This window comes from Sminthopsis crassicaudata, chromosome 1 (assembly GCF_048593235.1).
Source record: "Sminthopsis crassicaudata isolate SCR6 chromosome 1, ASM4859323v1, whole genome shotgun sequence".
Lineage (NCBI taxonomy): Eukaryota > Metazoa > Chordata > Mammalia > Dasyuromorphia > Dasyuridae > Sminthopsis > Sminthopsis crassicaudata.
In genome coordinates this window covers 439,446,502-439,463,367 of record NC_133617.1, presented here as the reverse complement: position 1 = coordinate 439,463,367, position 16,866 = coordinate 439,446,502, and the positions used below count along the sequence as shown (strand labels likewise).

The 16,866-nt window shown below is 33.5% G+C and overlaps 1 protein-coding gene across 1 annotated transcript in view; it reads left to right on the top strand.

Moving 5' to 3' along the window:
- VLDLR (very low density lipoprotein receptor) overlaps nucleotides 1-16,866 on the top strand; it is a 45,971-nt gene that overhangs the window by 20,567 nt on the left and 8,538 nt on the right. Inside the window, exons 3-15 of the mRNA XM_074280636.1 lie at nucleotides 3,019-3,141; nucleotides 5,366-5,488; nucleotides 8,303-8,674; nucleotides 8,801-8,923; nucleotides 9,042-9,164; nucleotides 9,882-10,001; nucleotides 10,118-10,243; nucleotides 10,935-11,106; nucleotides 11,911-12,135; nucleotides 13,323-13,441; nucleotides 13,855-13,994; nucleotides 14,457-14,598; nucleotides 14,927-15,073. Coding sequence (XP_074136737.1) covers nucleotides 3,019-3,141; nucleotides 5,366-5,488; nucleotides 8,303-8,674; nucleotides 8,801-8,923; nucleotides 9,042-9,164; nucleotides 9,882-10,001; nucleotides 10,118-10,243; nucleotides 10,935-11,106; nucleotides 11,911-12,135; nucleotides 13,323-13,441; nucleotides 13,855-13,994; nucleotides 14,457-14,598; nucleotides 14,927-15,073 — 2,055 coding nt within the window. The remainder of the gene's footprint in view (nucleotides 1-3,018; nucleotides 3,142-5,365; nucleotides 5,489-8,302; nucleotides 8,675-8,800; nucleotides 8,924-9,041; nucleotides 9,165-9,881; nucleotides 10,002-10,117; nucleotides 10,244-10,934; nucleotides 11,107-11,910; nucleotides 12,136-13,322; nucleotides 13,442-13,854; nucleotides 13,995-14,456; nucleotides 14,599-14,926; nucleotides 15,074-16,866) is intronic.

Sequence of the window (16,866 nt, the reverse complement as noted above, 5' to 3'; positions counted from 1 at the left end):
TTGGTAACAACTTTCATTCCTTGAAGAAACCAGATTTTATAGCCACTTCCTTTGTGAAATGAGAAAACTTGGAGAATTCTGGACTTTATCTTCTTACTTCTGTAAATATAGTTATAAAAACTTGGCTCTAAATAATAGAGTAAGCTAGTGAATTAGAACAGAATATAGAACAGAAAGATAAATAACAGTTCTTCACATTTTAACAACTATTCATTTATGTCCAATACACTTTGCTGGGAGAAAGATTAGGTATCGTGATCTCAGCTCTTAGTAATTCATAATTCTCGTCTTATTCTTCTATTACAATTCTCATTAAAAATATTGTGAGTTCTGAGGAGGGATAGATCAATACTGGATTGAGGGGGGGAAGGATAGGCAAGTTATTAATCTTCCTTCTATTAATTCTATTACTAACATCTCCCGTAACCAATGTTCTACAATCACCCTATTCACCTAACATTAGCTTATCCTTATCTGGAATAGGTTTGCATGACTTTGACAAATCCTTTAATCTACTTACTTATAAAATGGGAGTGGGGGAAAGCACGTGGATCTAGTTCTAATGTTTCATTTCAGAGAGGTGACTACCCATACATCTGCTACATGACCTCAGATTGCCCACAGGTAATTAGGCTGATAGGATTTTTAAAAAAAAATTCCTTGCCATCCAAAGAAATTCACTTTGAAGCAACTTTTCATCTCATTTATTAATTTGACTATATTGTGACTTAAAGGAATTAGATTTGTATGTTCTGTCCCTGTGAGTGAAAGTTACTGGCTTACTTTTTTCATTCTTATGGAGATGGAGCCATAAATGATCTCAATTCAACCCTAAACTAAAAAAAACTGAAGTCCCTTTGTTCATCCATGTAGAATGTATACATAACAGTTTATCCATTAAGCAGCTCAATTTACATAATGTGATCTCTTTCTTTATTTACTCAGACTACTGTAGTTAGAGTATGGTAGTTCTATCACTACTGTTCAAAGAGGTTATCCAATATATGTCTTCTTTCTCTAAATGAATAATATAAACCTGGATTTGGTCAAGATCCAAAATAAGTTTTCTTGCCAAGTCCACCTATTGGAGGTCAGGAATGGTTTCCTCAGATCACTTATATGGGAAAGCTTATGGTGGTAGAACTTAACATTAGACCTCAAAACTTAAATGTTGAATTAGGACAGAATTTCTAGAATACAGTTTGATTTAAAAAAAAAAATAAACTATCACCTACAAATTCCAAGATAATTGCTCTAAATATCACTAATAGATGGTTCTTAATAACTGAGTTTTTTGATGAGATCAAAGGCTTAGATATTCCTACTCTAGATACAGCACTTAGTCTACCACTGTTTGTAAATTCTGTTAAATCCGACTAAAAAGGACTTCCTTCTCTTACCATATAAATTTTATCATTAAGGATCAACTTAACTCTTATGTGCCTAGGTCTTAGTATTCTAAACTCTTCCTTTGATATTTTGACATCAAGAACTAAGTGATATATAATTGTCCTTTCCTTCATCTGAACTCACTTTCCTCAAACTTGAACTCCCTTCTCTTACCAAGTCTAAGCTTATTATGAAGGAATTAAATTGGTGGAGGGTTGTTAAGAGTCTGCTTTATGCTGTAGTGGTATGTGCAGATATATGACCTTAGACAGTTACAAGGGATATCAATAATATTGAGAGGAAAAAGACCACTTAACAGAAAGAATATAAGTTTAATAAGAATTCCATTTCTCCCTAAATAAATCTGAGGGGATTTAGACTTATGGGAGGAAAAGAGAATAATAGAAGAGAAGGCCCTGAATGGGGAATAGCTACAAGTCCCATTATCTATATTCTTTAGCTCCACTAAGGGGTGTAAATAGCTGGAAAAACCCCATAGTATTAAGTACCTTATCTAGCTTCTGAAACCAGAAGTTATTATAAACTATTTGGAAAAAGTTATGGTTATGAAATACAATTAAAACTCTGACAATGTGAATATAAACAAAATAATTCTCACCAGAAGCAAAATTCAGCATGACATAATAAAGAGGTGACTTTGAAGTTATGAAGCTCCAGGTTGAAGTTCTGCCTTACATTTCTTGATGACAGTGGGCAAGTTATATCTAATCTTGAAGTTCCTTCTAAGTAGTTTTCAAATAATTAGAAGTTGAAATGAGTATGCTGATCTATTTTAGAAGTGGTATCTACTACAAGATACACTGAAATCATAGTAAAACTATTAAAAAATATAAATTCAAGTCTAATACAAGAAGCTAATAAAATTAAGGCACATTTCATCCTTAATAATTATTCAACTGCAGAAGTAGCATTCATTTTCTTAGGCTTGGCTGTTTTAGAGAAATGTGCTTTGAGTATTTGGGAAGTGTCAATCAAAACACTGGGATTTTTCCTCCCACTTTTGGATTGTTATAAATTGTAACAATCTGGCTAGGAGCCTTGTATTTAATTCTTTAAAATACCCAATTTATTATTTCACATAATAACTTTTATTTGCCTTATCTGCCATGGTCACTCATTCATCTTGAGGAGTTTTCTTGCTCTGTACTTCTTCCTTTTTTATGAAAACAACTTATAAAATTTGCTATAACATAATACCTTGGCATAAAATATGACCAATTACAAATTTTCTTTAGAAATGGATGTTCTAATTCCCAAACTCATAAAAGAATCTTTTATATTGGAGCAATTATATTAGTAATGTTTTCTCTTTTTTCTTCTGGCAAAGTTCAGTTTCCAATATTTTCATATAGCAATTTTTCACAGGACCAATCATTATTAGGAATAGCACCTGATATATCCAAAGATAAGAGTGACCCTTAGATATTGGCACTTACCAGTTTAAGTGAAGCCATAACTAAGAATTTATTTGGCTGAGTTGGAAACCTAGCATTAAAGAGATTAAAATATAGTTTTCCAGAGAGAGATCCCTTGTACTCTATCAAACAAATGGACTACTGAATTATTTTGATACTAATTCTGTAACTAAATATAAAATTTTATTTGTAGTGAAGAAGACATGTGCTGAGTCTGACTTTGTATGCAATAATGGCCAGTGTGTACCAAACAGATGGCAGTGTGATGGGGACCCAGACTGTGAAGATGGATCTGATGAAAGGCCAGAACAATGTAGTAAGTGCTACTACTTGATTGACTAACTTCCCAAAGTGACAGTTTTCTTATGGGCACTTTTTGGAGTTTATAAATGAAGATTAAGGGGCTAGCTTCAAGTACTTGAAGGACTATCACATAGGAGGGCATAGGCTTGTTTCATTTGCCCAAAGAAGGCAGAACTAGAAATAATGCAGAAACATTTTTTGATTGGATGTAAGGAAAAGCTTCTTTGAAAATCCTAGGTATAACAAAAAATAAATAAATAAGTTGCCTCAAGAAGTTAAGGACTCAATCATGTTAAAGATTTCTAAGCAGAGGCTGGATGACCTTATTAAGGATGTTAAAGGAAACTTTGGTCAGGTATGGATTAAATTAGATGGCCTCTGAAGTTTCTTCTAACACTGGAAGAATGGCATCCATTATATGGTGTATTTTCAACTTGGGAACTAGAAAACTTCTTTCTACATTGCCATGGTAGAGTTAAGTATTGCTTTTGAAAATCAGTGTTTAAAATTTAATCTTTTTTTTTCCTTCTCACAAACTACCCCCTTCGTGCTTACAACATCTTTAAGGTCTTCATTATCCAGGAAGCAGTTGTTGACATAGGTCATTGATAAATTTCAATACAAGTATTTTACCAGTTTTTCCCCCCATTTCAGTTTGTGAGCCTATAGCTAAACTAAAGTTCTCTTGGGTAGTTTATATATGTAGTGTTGAGCATTCCTATTGCTGCCTCAAGTCCATTGAGAACTCATTGACTAGGTGCACAAATGACCCACATGTTCTTGATTATGATTACTCTATAGAAATGGTACGTAATATTAAAAGCTTTCAACATTCCAAATCCCACAAATGGACAGTGAAGTAGTGGACATTCCTTAAAAGTATATATAAAAATAACTGAGGGCTTTTGCTTATTGTCTTTATAAATATCCCTCTAAATGAGGAAACATGACTAGCAAGACAATTTGCAAATGAAAACTAAAATATTATAGCTAAAAACAAACTTACAAATTTTATACCACACACACAGCACTAGGTCTGATATTTCACTTATTTTAATAAAAGGCCATATTAAAAAGGGCATTTAAATTATTTTTCAGGATCAGAAAAAAAAACCAGAAACAAAAGTAACTTTTTAAAGCAAGTCTTAATGATATGAGTTATCACTTTTAAATATACAACAATTGACTTATCGTGAATTATTTGTTATTTTTAAATCCTGGTTTACCTTCTACCCTTTCCATTTGCTATGTTCAAGAAACAAACTCAATTGAACAAAACCAATTCATTCCAATTGCAATGCATAATCTGTAAAGTAAATAATTTTAGAATCTACAATGTTATTCTCTTCTATTGGTTCAGAGAATATTTTCATCTAACATGTTAACAGCTGAACTTTGACTAAGTGCTGTTAGGTATTTTACAAATTAATCTTTTCTTTCTTTCTTCCCCAACTTAGAAGGGGAATGTTTCTGGGGGAAGTAAAAGGGGTGGGATTGACATTAGAGTGAAGAATTTTGCCTAGAAAAATTTTGGAATAAGAGGGTAAAAGGAGGTCAGAATACAAAAGGGATCTTGGAGATATTTAAGAATGGATATTACAAAGAACTGATATAGAAGCATAGAGTATATTTGGTTAGATAATAACTTCTACCTGCCTTAATTTCTTCCTCTATAAAATGGGAATAATAGCATCACTTATCCCTTTGGGTTGTCAAGATTAAATTAAATAAAATTTGTAAAGCACTTTATAAACCTCAAAATATATATAAGTGCTAGCTATTATTGTTTATTTTAGAACTATAAAATATTTTTCTAATTTACTTAGGTGAAGCGTTAGAGAAAATGATCAAGATCATAGAGTAGGAAGCACAGCTGGGATTAGAACCCAGATCCTGACTCAATTTAGCAAACTCTATCATACTACTGCCACATGAGGCAAGAAAATAACAGAAAGCCCTTAGTTTGAATTAATAGATCTTGAAGCTAATAATCACCTAGAAATTACTTCAGTGGTTTGAAGGAAATGTTTTGGGCTTGGTCATCAAATGTCTCAGAATCCCAAGGAGTAGCACTGGAATAAATACTAAGATTTCTCAAATGGAACAGTTTCATAAATATGCTCTTCTGATAACTGAATACTGAACGTCATCAGTACCAAGAAACCATAATCTTCCTCAGCAACTTGTATCGCTTATCACAGTTCTGAGGTTCCTTTGAGACTATGTATCCTCAACAGATATGAGAACCTGCCGAATAAATGAGATCAGCTGTGGTGTTCGATCTACTCAGTGTATCCCAGTGTCCTGGAAGTGTGATGGTGAAAACGACTGTGACAGTGGAGAAGATGAAGAAAACTGTGGTAAGAAGATACAAGTATTGAATCCGTTGAATGGCTTATCCTAAGGATTCTTTGCTAAAGGGACAAAAATCTGTGCCTGAAACAGCTTAACTCTTCAGTGACTTGCTCTTGGTTATTGGTATAAGAGTAAGAATTCAAAATTTCTGACTAGCAATTTGAATAGCCCCTTTCTAAAAGCTCTTATTAAGAAATTTCCTAGATTCATCTACTAATACATTTCTAATACTTTTAGAGTCAGAAAAAAGTGATAAATATATCTGAGGAAGATAGACTATTAACAAATTGGGACTGCAAACTGTCTTGCCTACCCTATTGACAAAATAACTGTGCACTCCTGACCCAAATCCAGTCAAGCTAATTGAGAAAGCAAAATTTCTTTCCTATTCCAAATATGAAAGTTTCCATTTCTGGACCTATTAAAATTTGCCAAATTAGTCTTAGACTTTGCTTTTCTAGGAGAATCTCTGTCTCTGACATCATTCTCTTGCTTGCCTGGCACAGAGTAAACCTGTTTGCTTAATGCAGGCAACCAGAACAAACTAACTTTAAATACTATCGTCTTCTAGGCCCCTGGCCCCCACTTTTTCAGGTTCCTTTCCTAGTGGCTTTCCATTGAGTTCTCATTCATTTGCCTATAGCTTCTCTTGCTCTTTCACCTTTCTGCCTCTGAAAATGTATAGTGGCACACTATATGTTAAAAGTGAGGCTATGAAGGAAATTTTAGGTTGAATAAACAGTTCTTAGTCAACTTTGATTCCCCTTTTAAGTAGGATCCCAAACTCTTTAGTTACAATACAAATCTAAGAGAACTTTTAATTATGGCTATTTGTATAAATCCTGGGTGTTTGTAATTAAGAATACTAATCTTTTTTTAAAGTACATAATGAGATTTCTGGGGTTAAAGCAACTGCACCTAGTCTAATGAGTTTCTTCTCCAATTCATTCCTGGAGTCAAGTTTAATGTTTCATTCTAAATTTATATTGGAAAGCCACAAAATTGCCAGATGTTTCCTTTTTGAAAAAATAGACATTGCTTCCCAAGAGAGCAGTGGTTTTCACCCTATTATGATTATATAAAACAATAACTTATAAATACTTTCATTTTTATCTGGCTTAAGTTCCTGCAAAATGAACTAGACTTATAACCAGGATTAACATGCTTTTTTTTTTTTTGAAAGTCTAAGATTATATTCTAATCCTAGAGTCTGCTAATGTTGGGTTTCTAAAATTTGAAAGAGTTATATGTTAGTACTTGCTTCCTGGCCTAATAATAAAATCTAGAGATTAGGAAGGGAATATAAGTGGTCATCCTACTCTCTACTTTCCCCTCATATAAATAAGAGATTGGCCAAATAGCTTATATTTGTATAACATTTCACTTTTCAAACTCTTTACCTCAATATTCCCATGTTGCAGTAGTATAAGTAGTCTTACTTGATAAAAGATGACCCAGACTAAGAGGTCAAGTTAACTTGCTTCTCTGAATAAATAATAAACATCAGATCTGAAACTTTAACCCATTTCTCACTCTTAATTTCAGTGCTTTTCAATAACATGCTGCCCTATGAATTTAAGTTCATTGATTTGAAGCTGTGAGGGACCTCAGAGGCCATCTAGCCTAATCCACTTATTTTATAAGACACTGAGGTCCAGTGAGGTGACTTATACTAATCACATAAATTTGAATGTCATGTCTATATTATTTCTGTCTAGCTCTAAAAGCTACATCACAATGCAGATAAACTTATTTTCAATATTATCTTTTTAAATTAAATATTTATTTTCTTTCCCTTCTTCAAATAAAGAAAACCTTCATACCAAATATAGTCAAAAAGAGAAAATGCCCACATTGACCACATCCAAAAATATTGTCTAATTTTGTCAAGTTGGCTAGTTACCTAAAATTGTGGTGGATTGGGTTTAAGGCTTTCAAGGCTGTTTTTTTCTCCTCACTTCGTTCTGCATCAATTCAATCAGACTTTCCTAGGTTTCTCTGAAACTATTAGTATTTCTTATGGCATAATACTGTTCCATTATATTTATATACTACAGTTCTTCCATCCACTAAATTATGGGTACCTATTAGGTTCCAGTTGTTTTCTATGACAGAACTGTTATAAATATTTCTTTAAATGTAGAGTTGTCTTTCTTTGATCTTTTTGGGGATATAGACTTAGTAATGTTATTGAGGAGCCACCATTTGAGAGACACTTTATGTGCCTAGTTATTGATCTGAGGTCTTAGTTCCAAATTGCTTTCCAAAACGACTAGAATAATTCACAGTACCACCAATGATGAATTAGTGTGCCTGTTTTCTTGTAACTTCCCAACAGCTGTCATTTCCCTCTTTTTGTATTTGACACCTTGATGGATATAAGTTATTTTAGAGAAACTTTTTTCTTCTAATAAAATGGTATTATAGGCACATGGCATTCATGACTATATAAGGAGTTGACTGTGAAGAGAAGATCTAGCCATAGAGATAAACCTTGTGCTTGTTGATAAGCCTCTACAATGTAACAATGCCTTTCTTATCTTGGAAAGAAAATGGCAGCTTGTGATAATACATGGATTTATTATGTCCTTCTACCTTGCCTCAGTTCATTTCTCATTTCAACTACATTTTTAGAAGTTTCCCTATTTCTGTTGATTAGTGCTATAGAAATTTGTGAATTTTGCTTCTAGTAATAAACATAAATTATTCTAGCTTTTGAATTCTGATATGACTGACTGTAGACCTTCATGTTTAAAATGTTGTTAGAGGTGATAATAAAGTTCAAATGTTGATAAGAGATCATTCCATTTTTCTCTTAGGCAATGTAACTTGTAGTCCAGAAGAATTCACTTGTTCCAGTGGCCGTTGCATCTCTAAAAACTTTGTCTGCAATGGTCAGGATGATTGTAGTGATGGGAGTGATGAGCTGGATTGTGCTCCTCCTACATGTGGTGCCCATGAGTTCCAGTGTAGTACTTCTTCCTGTATCCCTATTAGCTGGGTCTGTGATGATGATGCTGATTGCTCTGACCAGTCTGATGAGTCCCTTGAGCAGTGTGGACGTCAGCCTGTGCCTCATGAAAAGTGTCCAGCCAGTGAGATCCAATGTGGTTCAGGGGAATGTATCCATATGAAGTGGCGCTGTGATGGTGACCCGGACTGCAAAGATGGAAGTGATGAGATAAACTGTCGTAAGTAGTTTCTTTATCTTGGCTTTCAATATGTCCCCCTTAAAATTGGAGTTAATGGAATGCATTTCACTATCTAATCTGGTGGGATAGTTTGTCATCTAGAGGCATTTCTTCGCTTCTTCCTAGCTTCACGAACATGCCGTCCTGACCAGTTTGAATGTGAAGATGGTAACTGTATTCATGGCAGCAGACAGTGCAATGGTGTCAGAGACTGTATAGATGGCACAGATGAACTCAATTGCAAAAATGGTAAGCATCATCATTCTTTTACAACTGGGTAAAATTGGGTGTAGAAGGGACGCTACAGTAGCCATAGTAACTCTCCTAATGGGTATTTTCTTCTCTCTGTACTTTGGATCATGTGTAGCCAATCAGTGCTCTGGACCTGGAAAATTCAAGTGCAGAAGTGGAGAATGTATAGACATCAGCAAAGTGTGCAACCAGCAACAAGATTGCAAGGACTGGAGTGATGAACCTCTAAAAGAGTGCAGTAAGTGAAAGCATTTAAGGATCTATATGGAAGTGCAGAGAAATTTTAAAAACTTGCTTTGGAGCAAGTCTTCCTAAAATTTCTCAGGAGAGACCTATAACAACTTTTATTGCTTCTGTTTGGTGCTGAATTATACTTTTCCAAGAGTCTGATAGAAATTTCACTTATATACTAGCTTAGTAAATTCTTGGTTACATTAGCCAACAGCTGATTTTCAAAGATATTTTGTAAAATAGGGATCAAGTTCCTGGTTTCTTTTTCTTTCCCCTCTCATTCTCCCTTTGCTAGAAATGTCTCTTGGCTGCCACTAATTGCCATGGTATACATAAGGACACGATCTTTCATTAAAGAAATACATATTCCTATAAAATAAGATATAATTGTATAGGGGCAAATCACAGGGAGAAATGAAGACTTCTCTTCCCAATGCCCATGTCTTTTTACTTTTTTTTCCTTCTACCATGTTCTAGTTTGTACATATCTTATCTTTAGCCACACCTCCAATAAACTTAAAAAAAAAAAAAAATCCTGCCTTTAAGGTGCTTAAAATCTTAAGTGGCCCTCTGGAAGAAGCCATTTAATTATTTTCATGAAGAAGTTTAGGCTGATCATTAAGATAAATTTGGTTTTTCAAATAAATGCTTAGATCAATGATTAATTAATCAGTAGCCACAAACAGTAAAGCCCAAATTCTTGTTTGTTTGTTTTTCTCTCTAGATATAAATGAATGCTTGATTAACAATGGTGGATGCTCTCATATCTGCAAAGACCTAATTATAGGTTATGAATGTGACTGCGCTGCTGGGTTTGAATTGATAGATAGGAAGACATGTGGTGGTAAGATTTAAAAAAAAAAATCTATCTTTGCAGGGAACTTGAAAGGGGAAAAAAAAATCAAGATATAACTTGTAAGGAATAGAAATAGCAAGACTAATTCTAAATTTCCCTCCTAGATATTGATGAATGCCAAAATCCTGGAATCTGCAGTCAAATTTGTATCAACTTAAAAGGTGGTTACAAGTGTGAATGTAGTCGTGGCTATCAAATGGATCTTGCCACTGGAGTGTGCAAGGCAGTAGGTAAATAAAATCCAAAGTATAGTGTTTTAACATTGCCTCTGTAAGCAAGTGCTTACAATAGGTACAAGTCTTAGCTTGACATTTTGCTTTGCAATCTTATTTGAAAGCAGTAATGGGATAGGGGAACATAAACTAAGGTTTTTCTATAAAAATAGCATGATATTTCAGTTGTCATGGAGGAGAGCCTGGATTCTTCCAGCTTATGCCAGCAAAGTCTAAACTTTATCATATTTCATTAACCTGGAAAGGTTTATATAATGGTTCTGGGGTACAAGAATATGGAGAATCTCTTCATCAGTAAGGTGAAAAATGTTTTGGTGCTTTATTCCTAGCAATGCATGAAAATGTCATATACAGATATGGTGGGTCTACAAGAAAGTCATTCTTTCAGGTATCATATGTGTGTGTGTGTGTGTGTGTGTGTGTGTGTGTGTGTTTTCTTGATATGAGTCTTGATTCGTTTCAAATTGAAGGAAGAATTAAAGGTTTGGTCTTGACTAGTTGGTATTGTTTCTATTTCACTCAAATGAGAAAACCATAGTGTTTTTGTTCTTTAAATAAGTACTCGGAACTGGAAGATTGGACTGAAATTGAAGGTAGTACTTAATGTTTTGGGTTGTATTTTGGCTTAGTATTGCCCTGTGGGAAAGAGGTCTCACAGTGAGACTAAAGCATAACTTTTTGCTTTCAGGAAAGGAACCGAGTTTAATCTTCACTAATCGAAGGGACATCAGAAAAATTGGCCTGGAAAGGAAAGAATACATTCAACTTGTAGAGCAACTAAGAAATACTATAGCACTAGATGCTGACATAGCTGCTCAGAAGTTATTTTGGGCTGATCTAAGCCAAAAAGCAATCTTCAGGTAATTTGCCCTGTGCTCATTTGATTGTGTTTGAGTGAGTAGATTATTCTATCACTGTTGGGATTGTTGGTAAGATATTGCCAAATAAAAATGTTGATTTTAAAACTTTTTGGTATTCATATGATATGTTCGATGTTTAGCTATAAAACAGGACCCAATTTTGGTTGCAGAGAATAGAATGAGGGAAGATAAATAGTTTAAAATGACTGATAAGCTGGTATGTGCTGGACCAGATTGAACTGGCTTATGAGAGGTAAAGGTAAAGTTTTCAGTGTGAGCATTTCTACCTCAGAAATTTACAAATACTACAAGACTTGATACAGTTTTTATTGATTGTCCAAACTTAAGAAAGCAATTGTGTTAATAATGAAGATTATACTTTAAAGTGTAAGCATATACTTTTTCCCCTGAAGAGCCAGTTTTAACATTTATCGGCATACCACTGCCAATAAGACTAACTTATATTCCTTACTCTCACTAACCACTCTAATTTTACAGTAACAATTTCTTGTATTTTTAATATCAAGTTTTTCAATAATGCTTTTTCAGTCATTATCTGAAATTGCATCATAAAATTTGATTCAAATTCTTACTAATGAAATTCATAGCTTGTCAAATGAATTAGTGTGTTAGCTTCTAGCAACAAATGTTCTCATGCCAAAATCTGCCCTACAACATGGTAATCTAGTTAAATTCAAGCAAAAATATACTACCTTCTATTTTATGAACCTTTTAACCATCTGGAGGCATAAATGTCCTCATTTGTCAAATTCTCAAATCTCATGTGACCCTGTTCTGTTTCAGTGCCACAATTGATGCTCGTGACAAAGTTGGTAGACATGTTAAAATGATCGACAATGTCTATAATCCTGCAGCCATTGCTGTTGACTGGGTCTACAAGAATATCTACTGGACTGATGTGGCTTCCAAGACTATTTCAGTGGCTACTTTAGATGGAACCAAGAGGAAGATTCTATTTAATTCTGATTTGCGAGAGCCTGCCTCCATAGCTGTGGACCCATTGTCTGGGTTAGTTTCTAGGCATTTTTGTTAAGTTACTTGGGAGCTACACTATAAAAGTAAATGGTGACAACCAGTAATTTCATGGTTCCTCCATGAGCCTATGTAACTCACAATCAATTGTTTCCTAATGAGTTTAATAACAAATATCTAGTCTTCAAAAGTAACTCAGGAAAGTCACTGGACTAAGCTGGAAGTTAATAAACTGTTAGCTGGAAATGTGCTCACTTTTGGTATAACAAAGCTGAGTTGTGGTATTCTTAGCGAGTAATTTATTTCAGATGTTCAGCAACAATTTCATTTTAAAAACTGATTTGATCCACATTTTACTTTGGTTCCTTTTATTAAAGGATGTTAAAAAATATCTTTTATTTATTCTCAGCAACTTAAGGTCACCTATAACTTCCCAATTTAAACACCTCTTTTACTTCATCATTTAGTCTTATGAAAGCATAAAATTTGTCCCTTGAGTATATCTAGGTAGAAGATGACTGATTTATTGTGAAATTATGTTAACTGAAAGTACCAACTTAAATCTCGTAATAATACTAGAATGTAAACTTTTAAGGTTAATTTCCCATAGTTTTAGAATTGGCATTTTGTAGCATTAATAATGTATAATTACCCACCTGGACAACTTTCAGAGTTCTTGCTGTTAGAATTTTGGCAAGTCACCTTCATAATATGTGATTTTTGCCCCTTACCATGTATCAGCATCTGCCTGCAGAGACAGGGCCAGAAATGTCTTACTCAAAAGTCATATAATTGATGATATCTTAACCCAGATATTTTCCCTCTTAAGATGAACAATCAACTGGGAAAGGAGGATCTACATAATATTTTAAGTGTTTTTTAAAAAAATAATACATGATCTGAAAGATTCCATTGAATATATTTCCTCTGTATTTAATCCTGATGTGTTTTAATATATCTAGATGATTAATGTATATTTATTAATTTTTATATTTTTGAACATTATTTTATATTTCATTGTGTCTTGGGTACCCAAATATGTAATATAAATGCCTCCATATTATAGAAATAAAAGATTTACCCACTGAAATTAGACCATCAACTTTTCAAAAATCAATCTAACAACTTATACAAAGCTGCGTGTGCAGCTGATACTTTACAGGGTTAATACCATAAATTCTGTTTACTAAACCAGTGATGTTTGATTAATGTTTTCTTTACAGCTTTGTTTACTGGTCAGACTGGGGAGAACCAGCTAAAATAGAAAAAGCGGGAATGAATGGACTTGACAGGCGGCCACTGGTTACTGTAGATATTCAATGGCCTAATGGAATTACACTTGGTATGTCTCTTGGGTTTTTGTTTAACTTTTTGACTCAAGGTACTAAAACAAAGGCACATCGCACCAAAATATAAACCATCATAAAGGTTGAAGATAATTATTCATATAATCTCATTAGGGATAGAATGTTGACAGTTGTATAAACTCAAAATCTTTGTGTACCTTCATTTTAGATTTTATACTGAAAATTAGCAAAACTGGAAACAATAGCATAGCACTATTGGCATTCTACTTTTCCAAGTATAAATTGTAAAATAAACTGTTTCATTTAATGTTTTTTTTGTTCAAAATTATAAAAAGCATTATAGAAGAAACCATTTAGATATATGTACACTTCAGATGAATATATGTGATCCAGACTCCTCTTATGTTGAATGTATTAGCAAACAATATAATTCATTTTTCCTACCTAGACCTTGTAAAAAGTCGTCTCTATTGGCTTGATTCTAAACTACACATGTTGTCCAGTGTGGATTTGAATGGTCAAGATCGTAGAATAGTACTCAAGTCTCTTGAATTCCTAGCACATCCTCTTGCTGTCACAATATTTGAGGTAGGACTCAAAAGTATTTCAACTCTTAACAAGTTATTTCTGTTTTTTATTCCTATGCTTAAAGGTGGGGGGGAGCACAGTTTCTTGGATTTAAGACTGTTTTTTTCTTGAATTCTTTGAAATCCTGGAATAAGTCAACTTTAATTCAAAAGCATATTAATTTTATCTAATCTTTATAACAGTTGAACTAAACATTAATATATGACTAAATTGATATGCCTCAAAATTTTCATTCAACTGCTGTTTCCTTGAATTAATATCTATTTCAGTAGTACAAACCACAGCATGCTGTAGAAAACATTTTCTTCTTCTATAGCTCTATTTTTATGAAAGCTTTCAGTTAATCCTGATTGTGAATAAAGTTTCTTTATATCTCTAGCACTTAGCATATTTTAAATTTTTAATTATTCTATGCAACAAATTCTACAGATAATACCAATTTAAAAAAAATTTCTATTCTAGGACCGCGTCTATTGGATAGATGGTGAAAATGAAGCAGTGTATGGTGCCAACAAGTTTACAGGGTCAGAATTGGCTACTCTGGTTAACAACCTAAATGATGCTCAAGATATAATTGTATACCATGAACTTGTACAACCAGCAGGTAACCTCTAGATGGGTTATATCTTTTAATGACCACCATAAAACCACTCAGAATAATTTGATCTTGTAAGCAGATTAGAAGTTTGTCTTCTAATTTTGACTCTAAATAGACTTTCCATGCATTATGCCATATTGCTTTTATGTCATGAAAAAACTAATGTTCTGATAAATTTGAAGTATTTTTTTCAGAAAGTACAATTAACAGCATATATTAATATAGTAGTGTTAGGGTAATGACTATAAACTGTAGGTAGATTTAAGATGCAAAAATTAAACTCCAAAATTTCTTAGAGGTAACAACTTGAAAGGATTATCTTTTATTCCAATAGGTAAAAACTGGTGTGAAGAAGATACTGAAAATGGAGGCTGTGAGTACCTCTGTCTACCAGCACCACAGATTAATGATCATTCTCCAAAATATGCCTGTTCTTGTCCCAATGGGTATTATCTGGAAGGTGATGGCAGGGCATGTAGAAGTGAGTTTTCCTTTTATTTCAAAATTAGTGTTTTTGTTCAGGTGAATACATGCTATAACTGTCCTACCCCACTCTGCTCCCTCACTGAAAAATAACAACAAAAAGTTTCACATAATGTTCAAGTTTTCAGGGAATTTACTGGGACATAGATATAAAGCAAAACCTGCAATTATTAAAAATAGAAAGTAGGGGCAGCTAGGTGGCGCAGTGGATAGAGCACCAGCCTTGAATTCAGGAGGACCCGAGTTGAAGTCTGGTCTCAGACACTTAACACTTCCTAGCTATGTGACCCTGGGCAAGTCACTTAACGTCAGCCTCAGGAAAAATAAAAAAAGAAAAAGTACACAATATTTAAGAACCTTTGTCTTAGGACCCCTACTATTTCGTTAATATTACCTGTTGTATGAGATTCAGGTGAAACCCCATACAATAAGTACTTTATAAACAGTAAAAGCCCTATATAAATATCTATTAGCATCTATTTGGGGAAGTTTGGCTCTGAAATCCAAGCCAGCATCGAATAAACAACTTCTATAAATTCATCATTTTGGTGAATCATAATTATATAAATATTTTCTAAGCTGTAGGTTTCTAAACAAGAGTTAAGCATAACCTAATAAAGAATTGACCTTCTCCTGATTCACCTAAATTCTTAACATAACTATATTGGTATCTCAGTGAATAACTTTATCTCTGACTAAGATTTAAAGCTTTCACATCGGCTCAGATTTCAAGTGGACTATTGTTAGAGAAATAGTACAGTATTAACATGACTGTTTTACTTCTGGAGCAAAATCTAATTCATCATTGTTTATGCCTGGACAGTTCCACAGATTAAGCTCACCTGAACACACTAATAAAAAGTTTCTTTATTAATTTTATAATTATAAAATTTTTTGACAGTACATATGCATGAGTAATTTTTTTAAATAACATTATCCCTTGTATTCATTTTTCCAAATTTTCCCCTCCCTCTATTCCCTCCCCTAGATGACAGGCAATCTCATACATTTTACATGTGTTACAGTATAACCTAGATAAAATATATGTGTGTAAATCCAATTTTCTTGTTGCCCGTTAAGAATTGGGTTTCGAAAGTATAAGTAACCTGGGTAGAAAGACAGTAGTGCTAATATTTTACATTCAATTCCCAGTGTTCCTTCTCTGAGTGTAGTTATTTCTGCCCATCATTGATCAACTGGAAGTGAGTTGGATCTTCTGCTAATAAAAATTTTCATTTGTCAAAGAGTTACTTATAACCTAGTCACAGTTATACCGCATGGCCAATAAGTACAATCAAGGAGTACAATGCCAAATTTTTGTAGACATAAACTGATTATCCTAAGGATCTTTACTTAGAGGATATGCTTCCAGTGGAATATGAAGTATGTTTATACTTCATTTAACTACAAAGTAAGCAAAGACTTAATTTCTTGAGTTTGTTTGGTATTAGGTTTTCCACTCAATGAAGTATCCTGGATCTCTTAGACTTTAGCTTCAATGAATAGTGTATATTTTTAAACAGTTGATGACTAAGTGCTATTGTATGATTTGATTGATGTAATCTTCTCCTCTAGAAGTAAAATGAAATTCATGCCAAAAAGTGGAAAAACAACTTGCTTGTCCAACATTAAATCATCTTAAGATCTGGGTAAACCAAGTTTATGACTGAAACATTGAAATAGAATGAGACCAAAGCTCCTCAATACAACAGAAGTCATGAACTAGCAGACTGATATTGAAAGTTTTGGATTGAGTAACTCAAAATGATCCTAATTCTAAGATATATAGAA